This window comes from Cyanistes caeruleus, chromosome 2, assembly GCF_971803275.1.
Source record: "Cyanistes caeruleus chromosome 2, bCyaCae1.hap1.1, whole genome shotgun sequence".
Lineage (NCBI taxonomy): Eukaryota > Metazoa > Chordata > Aves > Passeriformes > Paridae > Cyanistes > Cyanistes caeruleus.
In genome coordinates this window covers 94,882,869-94,897,534 of record NC_141702.1, presented here as the reverse complement: position 1 = coordinate 94,897,534, position 14,666 = coordinate 94,882,869, and the positions used below count along the sequence as shown (strand labels likewise).

At 39.1% G+C, this 14,666-nt stretch overlaps 1 protein-coding gene across 5 annotated transcripts in view; it reads left to right on the top strand.

Moving 5' to 3' along the window:
* Positions 1 to 2,750: 2,750 nt before the first annotated feature.
* PLEKHH2 (pleckstrin homology, MyTH4 and FERM domain containing H2) overlaps positions 2,751 to 14,666 on the top strand; it is a 55,920-nt gene continuing 44,004 nt past the window's right edge. For 3 of the 5 annotated variants that reach the window (XM_086878442.1, XM_086878441.1, XM_086878440.1), the window contains exons 1-2: positions 2,751 to 2,858; positions 7,213 to 7,342. In XM_086878442.1, coding sequence (XP_086734568.1) covers positions 2,779 to 2,858; positions 7,213 to 7,342 — 210 coding nt within the window. In that variant the 5' untranslated portion in view covers positions 2,751 to 2,778. The remainder of the gene's footprint in view (positions 2,859 to 7,212; positions 7,343 to 14,666) is intronic. The other 2 variants (XM_086878445.1, XM_086878444.1) reach the window with 1 other exon arrangement.

Genomic DNA, 14,666 nt, shown 5'->3' with positions numbered 1-14,666 from the left:
TCTATTGCAAGTCTCAAATATATATATGTCACCCTTTCAAAGAATCCACACAATTGAACTTAAAGAAGACACTGTATGATCTAAGATTTTAGAACCACGAGATGTTTCCTGGCATATATCTCCAACTGTAGACACACATACCAATCTGAAATACCTAAACTTTAACCTAAACTTAACCTAAACTTAGATGGTTGCAATATTTATCTAAGTGAGAAAACATCAGGAAAAGCTCCTTTTGTCATGAAGGGGTAAGGTCCTGGTCCAGCATGTCAGAATGATGTTCTACATATGCAGGAAAGTCTCATAACCCCAACATTTTACATTATAGTTGCAGATTTGGTGACAGCTTGATCACCTCTGGAATGAAGCTGGTGGCATTTTCTGGATTAGCTTTCACACAGTAGAGTAGATGTTTTGCAATACAATGTTCATAATACTTTTTAACAACTTAGGTTTTTGTTTAACGAGACAACCAAGAACTTAGATCTTACCTTCTTGCATTAAGTCAATTACAGACAGTAAAAAAATCTGCAATATCTTCAGCATATGTGGAGGCTAATATTTAAAATTCGCATTTTAGAGTGAAATATTTTATAATGTCCTGACTTTGGTTCCCTTCTGTAGGGAGCCAGCTAAAAAATGATCACTCCAAAGTGCAAATACCAGGTCTTGCAATTTGTTCCTTCAATGCACTATGTATCAGGTTTTTTGCATTTTCTGCACATATTTTCAGGAATGTGTGCAGATTTATTACTGCTTGCATGTACCTTCCATCAGTAAGGAGGAAGAACTCTCTTCCTGAATCTGTGCTTACATGTACAATAGTTTTCTGTGTCCTTGCCAGGAAGATTTATGGCTTTCCTCCTTGCTTTCTATTTAAAAAATAAAGTTGTATTTTGTATTTTTGTGTTCTGTCCTATTCATCCCAGTTGTTCTACTTGTAATTCTATTTCCTTTAGCAATGGAACACAGATCCTAGCCACCTCTGCATACTTCACAGCTAAGGGCAGTTGAGAGAAAATCCTGAATATCCCCATTCCTTCTTGCAGAGTATTTTTACAAGGCTCTTTTTGTATCAGTATCAAGAGCTCCATGACTGTAGAGCATTTTTATTACTTTGAGGGCAGTGAAAATATCAATCCACCAAACAAACTGAAAGAAACCCTCATTGAGCGAGCAGGCTTTGCTCTCCCTCTTGCGGTCCAAGCATGTCATTCCCGCAGCCTCCTCCAGCTCTGCCATTCTGAATTCAAAGGCTTTCCGCACGCTTGGGAGTATCCAGAGAGCGAGCGTGCCGCTGTTGAAGGAAACGATATGGACAAAATTTTCATTGAACGCCAACGCTAAATCATTTTGTATTAGGAATCAGATTATTATTTTGATTATCTTGGATAAATCTTGTAATTCAAAGAAAGGCTTACTGCAACTTTCGTATTTTTAATGTAGCTTGAACACTCTAGACAGGAGGTATCGGGCGGAACACAATGCAGTCCTTGCTATGCCACCAAGGGTGTTTTTAACACTCTTTTCAGCTACCAGTGTTTAAAAAATACATGAAGCACTCAGGAAAGTACCAGCAAATGAAACAGCTTCAGTGAAGTTGTTTGGATACTCTAAGGTCACTGCAAGCGGGTGGAAAATTGGAGCCTGTACTGAACTGAATAGGAAAGAATGAAATTGTGTGTATAACCAGATGGGGAATAATTGAGCTTCTAAGACCTGGGTTTTTGGTTTGGGTTTTTTATTTTTTTTTCCCCAGTAGAAAAAAATTACACTTTAAATGAGTAACAGATGAATGTGAAAAAGCAGTTTACTCTGCACACCTACATTATAAATAACTCCAGAGGAATGGTGCAGTGTGGCTTGTTTATGCACCAGAAAGTCTGAGAAACGTTTTTGCCTCCATAAATCATAATCCAAACAAAACAGAACCCCTGAATCTGAGTCCAAATGAACACGTGCATGACAAAGATTTCCTCTATGTGCCAGGCAACACAGTAATTACTTCTTCCAAATACTTTGCAATACTTCAGTCAGTCTTCTGGGAGAGACAGAGACGGCTGATTACCTGAGATCTCCTCTCAACTCTTTTCAGCCGGAGGGGACCAAGACGCAGCTGCCAGCATCACTCAGCAGCACATGCACCTGCTGCTTTATCCCGGCTGGAACACAATTTGCGTTCTTACCTATGGGATAGGGCAGCTCAGCGAGACCCATTTAGCCCATAACATCCCCAGCACTGCCCCGGGGACCGCACGGTTCCAACCCTCCAGTTTGTACTTGACAGATGACCTTTCACAAGACGTGTAATTTAAATTGCAGTCAGCTCCAATGCCGGAGCCGAGGAACTGCAGAGCAAGAGAATGCTTCTTCCTAACATCGTGTCCGAAACTCAGAGGAAAAATTCCTAATTCACAAAGGAATTTTGAAGACGGCGATGCGAAAGGGGTATGGGCAGGCCGTCTCTTCCAGGGACCCCTCCGCCAGCCTTGCCCTCGAAGCCCTCCAGCCGGATTCCATCGCCCTCCGTCCGGGCGCCCCCGCCCAACCCCGGGACGCCGTCGGGGCCGGAGCAGGCGGGGAAGGCGGCGGCCCCGGGAGCCCATCCCGCCGGCAGGGCCATCCCGGGCAGGGCCCCCGGCTCCGGGCCGCTCCTCCCGCCGGCTGCCGGGGCCGCAGAGCCGCGCAAGCCCCGCCCGGGCGCCCCGCCGGGGGCGGCCCCGCTGCTCAGTGGCCGCCTCGGCCGTCGCTCAGGCGGCCGCGCCGCTCGCCGCGGGGATGGTGGGGCGGGCGCCGAGGGGCGCGGGCAGCGCCCACAGCCCGGACGGCGCCCGGCGCGGCGAGCCACGGCCGGCCAGGTCTGACCTCCCTTTCCTTGCCCCCCTTCCCTCCCTTCGCGAGCGGGGCCGCGCCGGGCTCGGCCCCCGGCCCTTCCCGGCGGGGTGTCGCTCCCGGCGGCGGGACGGCCGGCGCGGCGCCCCGCGGGTGACACCGGCGGGTGGCGGAGGGTGATGCTGTGTCAGGTCACCGCGGGGTGTCGGGTCACGGCCAGAGCCCGGGCTGTCCTCAGGCGGTGTCCCCGCGGCTGGGGACTGCCGTGCCTGAGGTCCCGTGAGGTCCCGTGAGGTCCAGGCTGCTCTCGTCCCGTTGGCATTGCCGCTGCCGCATCCCTGCCGTCCTCCCAAACACAACAGAGCGAGAAGAACACAGCTCCCAAACAAACGTGCAAAATTACGATACTTTTGAGATACCTACACGGCTAGCTTTCAGAATTCAAGGAAATTAAAATGGTACGTAGTGTGGTGTCACACTGCGACTTAAAAATTGCTGTCCTCAGGAAAAGGACATAAAATTATCTTGCGTGCTCTAATCTTGTTTGCTGCACGTATTTGACGCTGGGAAGCCGAGCAGGCAGCAATGAGCTGGGAGGGGGCAGCCTGGGCCCTGAAATCGGGGGGTTATGGGGGCCTGCGCCCGGGGCTGGAGTGGGCAAGCACTGACTGACCTGTCACTTCACGGGAATCACCTCATCAGTACCTAGGAGGGAGCAGAAAAAGCACTCATAAATCGGATTTTGAAGGAAGTTTTAAATAGCGCAGGCAACGGTTTGTTTGAGCATAGAATTCTGCAAAATGAGTCAAGTGGAAAATAAAGTTACTAGTGTTTGGAGGTGAGTAAGTGCCTTGGCCAGAAACAAACCTGAGAATGACTTCCTTGATTCCTACACAGATCCACTTTGTGTCTCATCATTTCCCTTCTCCAGTCCAATCCTTACGGCACCAAAAATATTTATAAGTTCTGAGTTTGGGTGAAAAGATGGAAGAAAGGGACTTGAAATTCAGGAGGTATGGTCCAAATGCATTCAGGCCAGTAAACATTTTAGGATGGTGAAGGGAATCCACTAATGTGCTGCACAGATCCATGCCTGTTGAAACAGAAGACCTTTCCAAACTTTCTCCAGCAGAGAAAGGATATCCAGAACATAGGGACAGAACATGAAGCGTTTAGTTAAGGTACTGCATCTTGTTAAAAACAGAGGAAATCACTGACAGTGTGATAAGAAATAGGTAAAACTTTTTTTACACTCTTCAAAAAGGTAGAGCATTGTTCCCTCCCCCCTGAAATGTATTTTGATGATTTCCAAGCAGACAGCAAAGAAAAGGAAATTATATCAATCCCTTCGAGGAGAATGTGACATTCTGACTTCTTGAAGCCTAGAAAGAGGTTTATAAACTTAAAATATGAAAAAGACAAATTTAATCTTTCCAGACTTGTCAAACTTGTCTCAATTAATTTTTGATGACATAATTAGAACTTAAGGCTTCAATGTGCACTTTTTTAGTTTACTTTTCAAAAGATTTTACTTTTTAAGACTCAGGGGAAATGGAGGGCTTTGCGGTGGGAACTGGAGCAGGAAGAAGGGGCGGACTCTGTGTAGGTTTGAGTGCTGATTCAGAGTACTCTATTAAGCCAAGAGAAGATGAACTCATTTTTATCCTCCCTTGGGGAATCAGACAAGAAACAGGAAGTCATTGATTCTAAGTAAGATCATTCACTCTGCAATTGTAAACAGTGTATAATGTGCCTGTAAATATTTCCAGAGCCCATTGGCTTGTCGGAAAACACAAAGTAAATTATTGCAATCTCTAGCAAACAGCCCACAATAAAAAGAGTAATTTTCAATCTTTTTATCCATAATGTTTATGCAATGGAATATTAATGAGTTTGGACATTGAGAAACTACTTGGCTGGACACATTGTTCACTGCCAGAAATCCATCTACTCAAATGTTTTGTCTGTTGAAAGACAAACATTTTTACCTCCACCCTGTAATACTGCGTCCTAACAAAAAGCAAAAACTCTTTCATAACTTCACCCATTTGTGTTTTCACTGCCAAAAACACTGAAATATCCCACTGTTAACCAGATGTTGGCCTCATCCATTTCTGTCTTATGTAGCTGCAATTAGTTAAAAAGGAAAAAACCTAAAATATCCTAAGTAGTCTAATAATATGTTGCCACTCCTCATTACTTGGGTGAGCAGAATTCCGATAAATCTGCAGCTGAAACTACTTCTTCCCTCCAAAATAGGAGAAGCTGCTGCTTGGCAGTGTCACCTTCCCCCCTTGAGCAGAGGGATTCTGGACAAGCAGAGATGAGCATGAATTAGGGACAGGACAACAGTGAGCAGCTTGCTTCCCTGACAATCCAGGAAATTTTCTCCTAAGCTTGAAAGGAGAATGTCAAAAGACACCAGAAGTGTCTTGGTGACCTAGGAGAGCTGCAGTTGAAATGCTAGTGTTTAGAATGTGGGTGTTGTAGGATCAGCTTAGAAAACTATTTTAATAATGTACTTAAATCCTAGTGATTCCATGGGGATTCCTGAGTGGGAAATTCCTGAAAAAGGATAGTTGTAACCTCTGGCTTAGCAGCTGAATCCCAGCCTGCAGGACCAAAGGAAAAAAAGAGGGAAAAATGAAGCAGTTATTTTCAGACAAGTGATTGTGGTGAAAAGTCAAGTTACAAGTTACAAAAGTTACAAATGTCAGTTTTTCTTTCCTAGTTTTCATTCTAAGTTAAGGTAGAGAAAGAACGAAACAAGGAATTTAGGGAATGGGAAAGGAAAGAAGGTTTTGAGCCAGAGTTTTTCACCTGTTTAGTTAAAATGAACCTGAGAGTCACATGAGACATGGGAATTTAGAAGATAAGTAGAAAATATTACTGTAGCAAAGCAAAGTGAAGGACTTTTTGGAATCTGGCTTTGATCTGTCTTTGAATGAGTTTGATCTGTCTTGTGGTGCTTTTCCTTTTTTCTTCCTGTTGTCAAAAACAATGGAGAAGATAAACTCATAGGTCTTTTGTCTCCAGCTGAGGGGTTTCAAGTGGGGCTGCCTTTTCTGATGCAGGGAGGAAGGGAAGTGCTACATGCTGGAGCACTGGCTTCTGGAGGCTTGCAATAGTCATGGGAAAGGGGGCTGCCCATGGTGTCACTTTTTCATCTATGCTAACTGTGTCAGGACTTGCAGTGTGGAGATCTTTATTAGCCATAATCTTCCTGTATCAGCCTCCTGCATCACACTGAAAACAGTGGCTACTTGCCTTTCCTTATCAGGGTCCCACTGTTCAGGTGACAAACATGCAATATATCCTTATGGCTTGTAGTTTTTTTCTTTGTTGTGATCTTCCAGCAGCCTTCCACTGAATGGTGTTTTTCATGGTTTTTATTTTTGAGATAAATTGGATAACTTAGGAGCTATTCAGGCTTTATTTCCAAAGCCAAACCTAACTGTCCAGAACCCTGCGAAGGCCAGGCCTTTACTTAGCCAGGGAACTTGGACTGAATGGTTACATTCAGCCATCCACTTACTCTATTAAACTGTCTACAAATACTTGGAATACAACAGAGCCCAGTCCTTCTGCTTACACACAGACGATTTTCTTGGCTTCTCAGACTGAAAACATGACGAGCCAGCACTCATCCTGAATAATTTTTCCAGAAATGCTTGTCCAGAAGGGCACTGAGGCTGATTTCCAGAAGGCACAAGCAGTTAAATATGGATAAGAAAACAGATTTGAGACTGAAACATGCCTGAACCAGGATGTCCTGAAATCTGCAACAGCTAACACAGAAAGATTGTTTTTCATGTGGGGGGGTCCATTAGAGACCATTTGCTCACCCATCTTTATATTTAGAATCAGAAACTTCCCCTTCCATTTCTTTAAGGATATTGAATTTTAAAGGCAATTTGATAAAGTGGAATTTTAAAAGACTTTTAAGAAAGTGATATGCAAAACATTAAACTTGCATAAAACCAAGTATGCTGCTAAGTCCCAGGCAGTTAAACCTATGTAAGGCATTTGCTAAGCAAAAGCTCAGTTCCCAGCAAGACTCTCCTGAGTAAGAAAGGATATTTGCAGTAACTAGAGGTTAAAATGTGAGATGTGTCTCTGCTTATCAAGGAAAAATAACTGCAGCCACAGGATAATCAAAAAAATTAAAATACAATAAACCTAAATATTATTAACACAGATTTCAGAATTTGATAGTTATAATAACGGCCTCAGAAAAATAACACGTTTTTTTAAACTGTACTTTTATAAAATTTGGGGGCATTCTTGAGATTTATATAAAACAGTGTGCACATGAAAATAAAGTCAGACATTAAATTCAGACTGAATTTGTCATGGGGATTTTTCCCTTTCTTTTTCCAGCATAAATATGTCTGAACTTTCAGAGCCAGAAGGTACTGTAAACTGGAAGGAAAGATGTTTAACTTTGGAGTCACAGTTAATGAAATTTCGTCTCCAGGCAAGCAAGATCAGAGAACTGTTAGCAGAAAAGGTAGGTCACATTGAATGAATTTCAATGATGTATAAATTATTTTATTTTATTATGGGGGTCGATCACAACTCATGGTTTGAGATTACAGGTACTGAGATTTTTTCAGAAGGCAAAAAATAGCCTTTTACAACAAAATATATGGAAACCATGTATATTTTAATGCTGTGAAAGAATTTTACACATCAGAATTGCCAGTAAGAAATGTTCATTTTCAAGTAAGAGCACACTGGCAACTCTCCTGTAGAAAAATGTATGTATCCAATAATCACTTTTAGAACATTGAAGTTAATATTTAACACATTTATTAAGTATTTGAGATGCGATTTAAGACACAGAAATCATCATGGACGAAATCCAGAAGTATTACTTTCCCCAGTACTCTTAATGAATCATATAATTTACCAGATTTCATTTTCTTATAAAAAGACATCTCCAACTATGGCTCATCATCTGAGTCTCTGGATCCAGAAAGTTGAAAAGTATTGTATCATTTAATTTGAAAAATACTGTTTAGAGATTTACTCTATTTTTCAATAGAGAAACACTTCACTTGGTGTATTCAAATATGTATATCCCAGCAGTCAATTGTAGTTGAGCCCATATCTGAAATATAAAAGCTCCACTATTTTGTTTACCTAGTAATATTTTGACAGAACAAGGCAATTAAAAGAGTATGAGAGACAAAAGATCTTAGAGATTTATTGGAACTATATCATCATTAAGATTCACTTCAGTGAACTTCTAATTAAAATGTTTTATTTTAGTAGCTCTTCTATGAACTAAATTTTCCATCAGTTGCTCCCCCTAAAGAAAAATAATATTCAGATAACCTGATAGTATGTAAGCGAAAATACTTTTATTTTTTACATGCAAGTTAATGGTTCTCTTTTGTGGATTTATCTATTCTCCCTTTGAAGCCATAAATACATTTGATCTCCACATTTAGTCCTCTGTGAATTATTCCCACTTTACTATGTTTTGGTGGGGCAATAGCTAATAGTATTAAAGCAGGAAGAAACAGATATATTTGTATTTACAAAGAGCTCTGGAGGATGTACAAAGTTCCAGATGTGTTCCAGTCCTTTGCTAGTAATACTTAACATTGTCTCCTTTGACAGCTAAACTAAAGTTAACAATTGAGTATGTTTCCATGAAGATACCTATCTTAATTCCAGTATCTTACTCAAAGCCCTTTAGATCCCTATGTGTCATTTATTATTTTATTGACTGTCCACTAAATCTTTTAAGGACCTACATGTAAACCTTGCTTGTCAGAAAGCTTCTCATATCCTGAATAACAAAATACCACCAAAAACTTTGTCACTTTACTGCTCAGTGTCCATTACCAAATGTCTTCCTTGCACAGCAGTGAGCCCTCAAGAGATCTCTGCAGATCTCTCCTGACAGCTGCTGATCACTGTAGGAGGTAACCAATAATGTACTATTTTTATTGAGCTCTTTTTGTGATTCATGGAGGGACATTCCCTCTTACCCCACGGCTTTTTATTTCTGTGAAACACTTTGCACAATTCAAATAATTATAATAACCAGACCCTCCCTATCTTCAGCCTTGGTGATCCCTCAAAACTTCATTAGCTTTGTAAGCAAACACCTCTCTTTTTAAGGACCACTGTAACTCCTCATTACCTATTATACTTATCCACATGCACCCTAATTTTGCTGTTACATTTTCTACTAATTTGATTACTACAGACATCAATAGTTGATTTAACTATGTCATGCAGTTCTTGACTGAATAAAATTTGGTAATTTATTACTATTCATTTTATCTGTTTTATTTGTCCTATGGAGGCACCAAACCTCAATTTGAGGTGGAAAAAATGGAATAGAAAAATTTAGTATTTTTTATATTAGACTACTGTTCATTAAATAGGCATGTAAACTTACAGCAGTAAAGAATAACTTCTAATAAAAAACTTTTTCAGTAAAACCAAATTCCACAGTTAGTGCTCCAAATAATTCTACTTTGTCATAACTAAAAATATTGCTGTTAGAAAGCAATGTAATTGAAAACTCTTAATTTTTTCTTAATCCTGCAATTTTTCTGTGTGGCAAACTCTTATTGAAGAAATTTTGCAGAATATTAGTTTTGGGAAGCAGAACTAACTGTGCAAAAGCCATCCTTTGAAAGTTCATTTAAGAATAAAAAAACAAAAAAAAGTTGAAGGAAAACTGCCTGTGCTTTTCATTGTAGTTAGCAAGGCTCAGAGATGAGCAAGTTATTATCATCAGTCTTGGGAGAGAATATCCATGCAAGAGTACAGTCCTGGCTGCTGTAACACGCAGCAGATCACTGGATGCTTAAACAGTCTGAGCTGTTAGATCAGGGATATCTGTTCTGTCTCTTTACCCCATCTGGATCACTGCATTTTGGGATGGTCAGTGGCTAAACACTGAACATGACTTTCCTGGCAACCTTCTAGCAGCCATTACTACCAAGTTTCATATGACTGCTGCTGAGCGAAGTTTTGGCAAAAAGTTAAGATTCATGAACAGCACTTCACAAAACTATATAAGTTTTAAAAAAAAAATTTTAGAAATTCAAATGTTTGCTACTTGGCTTTTCACTTTGTTTATTTACAGTTTGCATTTACAGGGTCGTAACTGATAGAAATACCCTCTTAAATTCATAGCAATTTATGTATAATCATAAAATTTCAAATATCAACATATAAACCCAAAACAAACAGAATAAGATGGATAAAACCACAAGTCTTCAGCACTGTGCTAAAAATAAAGTATTAAAAGGCAAATTACTCTCTCATCTGTGAGAAATACGACTCTGAAATAGATAAAAATACTTCAGAACTTATGTTACTGCCCTCTTATTTTAGTTTGCCTTACCTTTCTCAGAAATTTTAGAAAAAAACAAGTGATTACAGGATTACATGTGAGAAACATTTTCTGTTGAAGACCACAGGTCCAACAAGTATTCATAATTCCAGATTTTTATGGATCTTTCACTCAGAAACTGGAATTCAGCTGGGACATGTATCAAAGTCTGGTCACAGCTTAATAAAAATTTATCCTATTCATCTGCAAATCTAGCAATTTGGTACAATTTAAAAGCAGCCATTTTCAAAGTGGGCAATAAAGTTGTTGGATGTATTTCTGAGTTGGTTTCATTTGCCAATAACCCAGCAGTTATTTTTGCACGTTTTAATTTTTGAAATTATACAGACAGTTCTCAGTATTGGTTAAAGGAAGGATACAGTCACACTAGTTAGAAATTGAACTGCATGGAATTCTTACTCAAAAATATATTTGGGAAATAGTAAAGTGAGTAAAGAAGACCCAATTGGCCAGTAGTTGATGGTCACTAATGACATCAGCTAATGATGATACTAATGACAAAAGCATAATGAAGCTGATTATCAGGCTTCATAAGTACTTCTGGGATTTGTTACTTGTTATAGAACAAAACACATTGGCAAAGCTCAGAAATAATTCTTACTCTTACTTTGATTAGCAGAGGCCTTTATTTGTGGTTTTGTTTACAATCATCTCTATGCTATGAAATGTGTACTGAAACATTGAACAATAGAAGCAGACACTGTTCCGCTTCAAAACAACAAAATCACAGCACTGTGGTGTGACAGACGTAAAACCCTGTGGGTATTATACTATGTAATTGTTGTAGAAAACAGAGTAAGAATGATACTGTGACAAAAACAGGGAGTCTGTACAGGAAGATAAGAGAAACGGATTGGTGGTAATTCTCCAACTCTTCTCTTTTGCCTGTGTTTGAGAGGTATCTCTTCAAGATGGTATCTCTTCAATACAGTATTCAAGACAGGAAAGGAGTTTACATCCTCCTATCCCCGTGTGAATGACTTGCCAGAAACTGCCATTGGGTTCTTCCCCTTATACTTGTTGTATAACTTAGTCTAGAATCAGATTTAAGTAAGGGATGTCTTGAATCTAGCCATTTCCAATATTTGTGTATGATCTGTGTGAGCCCATAAATGTATTCAGGCTGGATTAATTGAAGTACTTATCTTATACACTAGAAATCAAATACCTTTGCAAAGTTATTTAATAATGCCCCTGCAAATAAATGAAGAGTTAACATGCAAAGTCTTCAGTATATTATTCTAACAGATGTGTTGTGATTCAGAAAAGCAAACTATTTACTATATAAACTGTAAACTATATACTGTATGTGTTCTGTAAGTTTAGGAAGTAGTCTTCCTTGAAACTCAGTTGAGGAGTTTGAGAAATTTGCATTGTAAATGTGCTGCAGCAGTACAGCTACCAGAGCTTAAATTTTGTACTGAACTTGAGGAGAAGGGACAGAAGCAAAGGAATATACAGTGTTTTCAGAAAACTTAATCTATTCCCTGTTGTTTATTTGTTTTTAGTAATTTTTTTTGTTTTGTGAAGAAAATAGTCTATATTTATAAATCTAATGTGCAAAGAGAGACGTTATGGCGTTTTAAGCAGAAGCTGCTGCTGTAAGTGGGAGAGGTCTTTACAGGAATTTAAGGAATGATATTAGAAAGTATCCTAGTATGCCAAATTTAGGATGGCTGTGAAACTGAGCTTTAAGCAGAAGCCTGTATTTTAATGCAGCTTGAGTCTTACATATGTGAAGGGTTTACAAAAAAAACCCTTTGGTGAGTAAAAGATTACATGTTTCTTCTGCAAGTTTAGCTTCCAGCTAGCATTTCAAGTCACAGGAGAAGTTGGTGACCTTCCTTCTTTTCATAGTAAGTGCATTTTTCACCTTGAATACGCATGCAACATAAGCTATAAAGTTGATGTTCTTCCTACCACTAAAAAATCATTTTAGTAGGAGAACTACATAGCTGTGTTGAATTCCCACTTGGGCAGCCCCCACTGAATTTCATCAGACCCCGTAAGGACTGAATGTGGCACTAACCCAAATGCTGCATAATGGGCTGTCCAGTATACTCAGCCTTCCTATAAATGTCTCCAGGTTTGTTTCCTGCAGGGTTGAGGGTCATTATGTTATGCTTTAAGTGGTTTTCAATAAATATAAAAGACTATGAGAGAGAATTCTTTTCAGATCTTCACTTGGGTATTCCCTGTATACATGCTCAGCTGGCAACAAGTGTGTACATCACAAATGTAATACTATTTTTACTTTCTGAACAGATTATGAAAATTGGATGATAATAAATTTTTATGCTAAATACTATTTTCAGTATATTCCAAAGCATAACACATTTTGGACTTTGTCTTACAAACCAACAGCTAAATCCATATTCCACTGTATTTTTATTCCTTTCACAGTCCTATTTATGGTATGTCATTTGACATATGAAAATGAAGCAGATGCAGTCCACTTTGTTACCACTGGCATGGCAATTTCATGTTTAATGTTTTTGGAGGAAAAGTCAGAAACACATGGACTTATTCAGTGATTGCCAATACAAAAATTGTAAAAAAGCACAATGAGTACTTCCATTTGCAATCAAAGGATTATGAAGGGTAAAGGGGAGCAGAATATAATTGAACAAAAATTATTCAGATGAAGGTTATTTTTCAGTATTTAGTTGTCCTTAAAAATCTTGTCATCATGGAGAATAATTCAGTTGCAATTAGAAAGGTACAAATAGGAGAAAGTAAGGAGAATTAAGGAGAATAAAAGTTTATATGAATAGAGTAATAAGTTTGTTTACACCTTTTTAATGCCTACACATGTTTCTTATAGTTTTGTTTTTATCCTTTGTCAATTATTAAGTTTATGCTATGCCTCTTTAAAATGTTGGTGCTTTCTTTGGTTTTGTTGTTCTTGTACACCTTAAAACTATATTCTTTCTAAGGAGGCTGAAAATGAAAAAAAAAGCACAAAAGGAGAACTCAGGAAGGAATAAATTAGTTGTTCTTGTAGAGGCATGGCTGGGTAATGGCATGAAGAGCACAGCCTTTGCTGTGAGGCCAGAGAATTAATATCCCCTCTCTGGTGGTATTCCCTTCTGTTCTAGTCCACCTGAGATGGGGAATTGATGGAAGTTGTGGAAACTGATAATGTGTCCTTAGCCAATCTAATACTTGTTTAGCATTTCACTTATAAGAGCAACAAAATTTTTTTTCCTCTATTTTTGATGACGAAAACTCTTTGCTCATTTAATTTTCATTCCCTGGGAGTGTACTTTCTTGTTTTTTAAATACCTGTTGTCTGGTGTTTCAAGTGCAATATGCTGCCTTACATATATTTCTGGAATCTTTTGCTCCTTGACCACGGGTTTCCAAAGTGTCTTACACACTTCAATGTCATGAATAAATTAAGTTTCAGTCAGTTTTCATTTTTTAAAATGTGGGCCATGATTGGCACCTTTTTTTCTCAAGCCATCACTTCTCAGGCTGTGACATGTCCTGTTTCAGGTGGACACCCCTGTTGTGGCCCTAATCAGAAGCCACAATTCAGTGAGACACAGGTAGCAGAATTTCCACAATTGCAGTACTGGGATCAGGACAAAAGAAAGCAGATCAACAACCAGTTCTTGATATATGTTTGTCTTTTTCATGTTAAGCACTGTATGAGATTTCTTTTTCCTTGCCTGCCAGAGTGCTTCGGTACCTTCTTCCCTCTCACTGAGCAGTATCTTCAGTCCTTTCAAGATTTTGAATGCTATGATACTGTCTGTGCTAAGAGTGGCCATCTGCCTAATTTATGTTTGATTGTGTCTTTGCAATTTAACTGTCAAGACAAGATTTGAGTTGGGAAAGATGACTGCCAGAAAGAGGGAATTTCCTAGTATTTCATGAGGCTTAGGAAAGTTCTGTGGCTGGCTGACATTGGGAAAAGTAGTTAGTGAGCCAGCATTACATGCTACTCAATTGTCATTACACTGCCTCCTCAAATCCCACCGCTGAATTTACATTCTTTATATCTGTATGTTTGCTGGCAGCTGTTCTAGACTACCAGTTCTGGAAGAGTTCCCTCTCTGGGCTTTTCTGTTTTATATTTTTAAGGTATATAGTTTCCCAAATAAATCATTGGTTTTTACTACAGTGACCTCAACTGAGATGTGAAAAATTGTTTTTTCATATGTACTTTCCACTCATTTGACGACCACTAGACAACCTTTTGAGCTAAATAATTCTTAAAATGATGTTTAAGTATTGAAAGGAACTTGAAAGAAGTAATATAACTTAGTAGAAAACTGGTCTCATCAAGAAAAGCAATAGAAATTTTGAGCCTTTTTTTTTTTTTAACTTTGGAAGCTAATAATAGAGACTGATAATTTTTGGAGGTTTCATTTTGTTCTAAGGAAAGGCTTTGTTCTAATCACAGTTCATAACAAGGAATGAGCTGAATTGCTAAAAAGGAGAA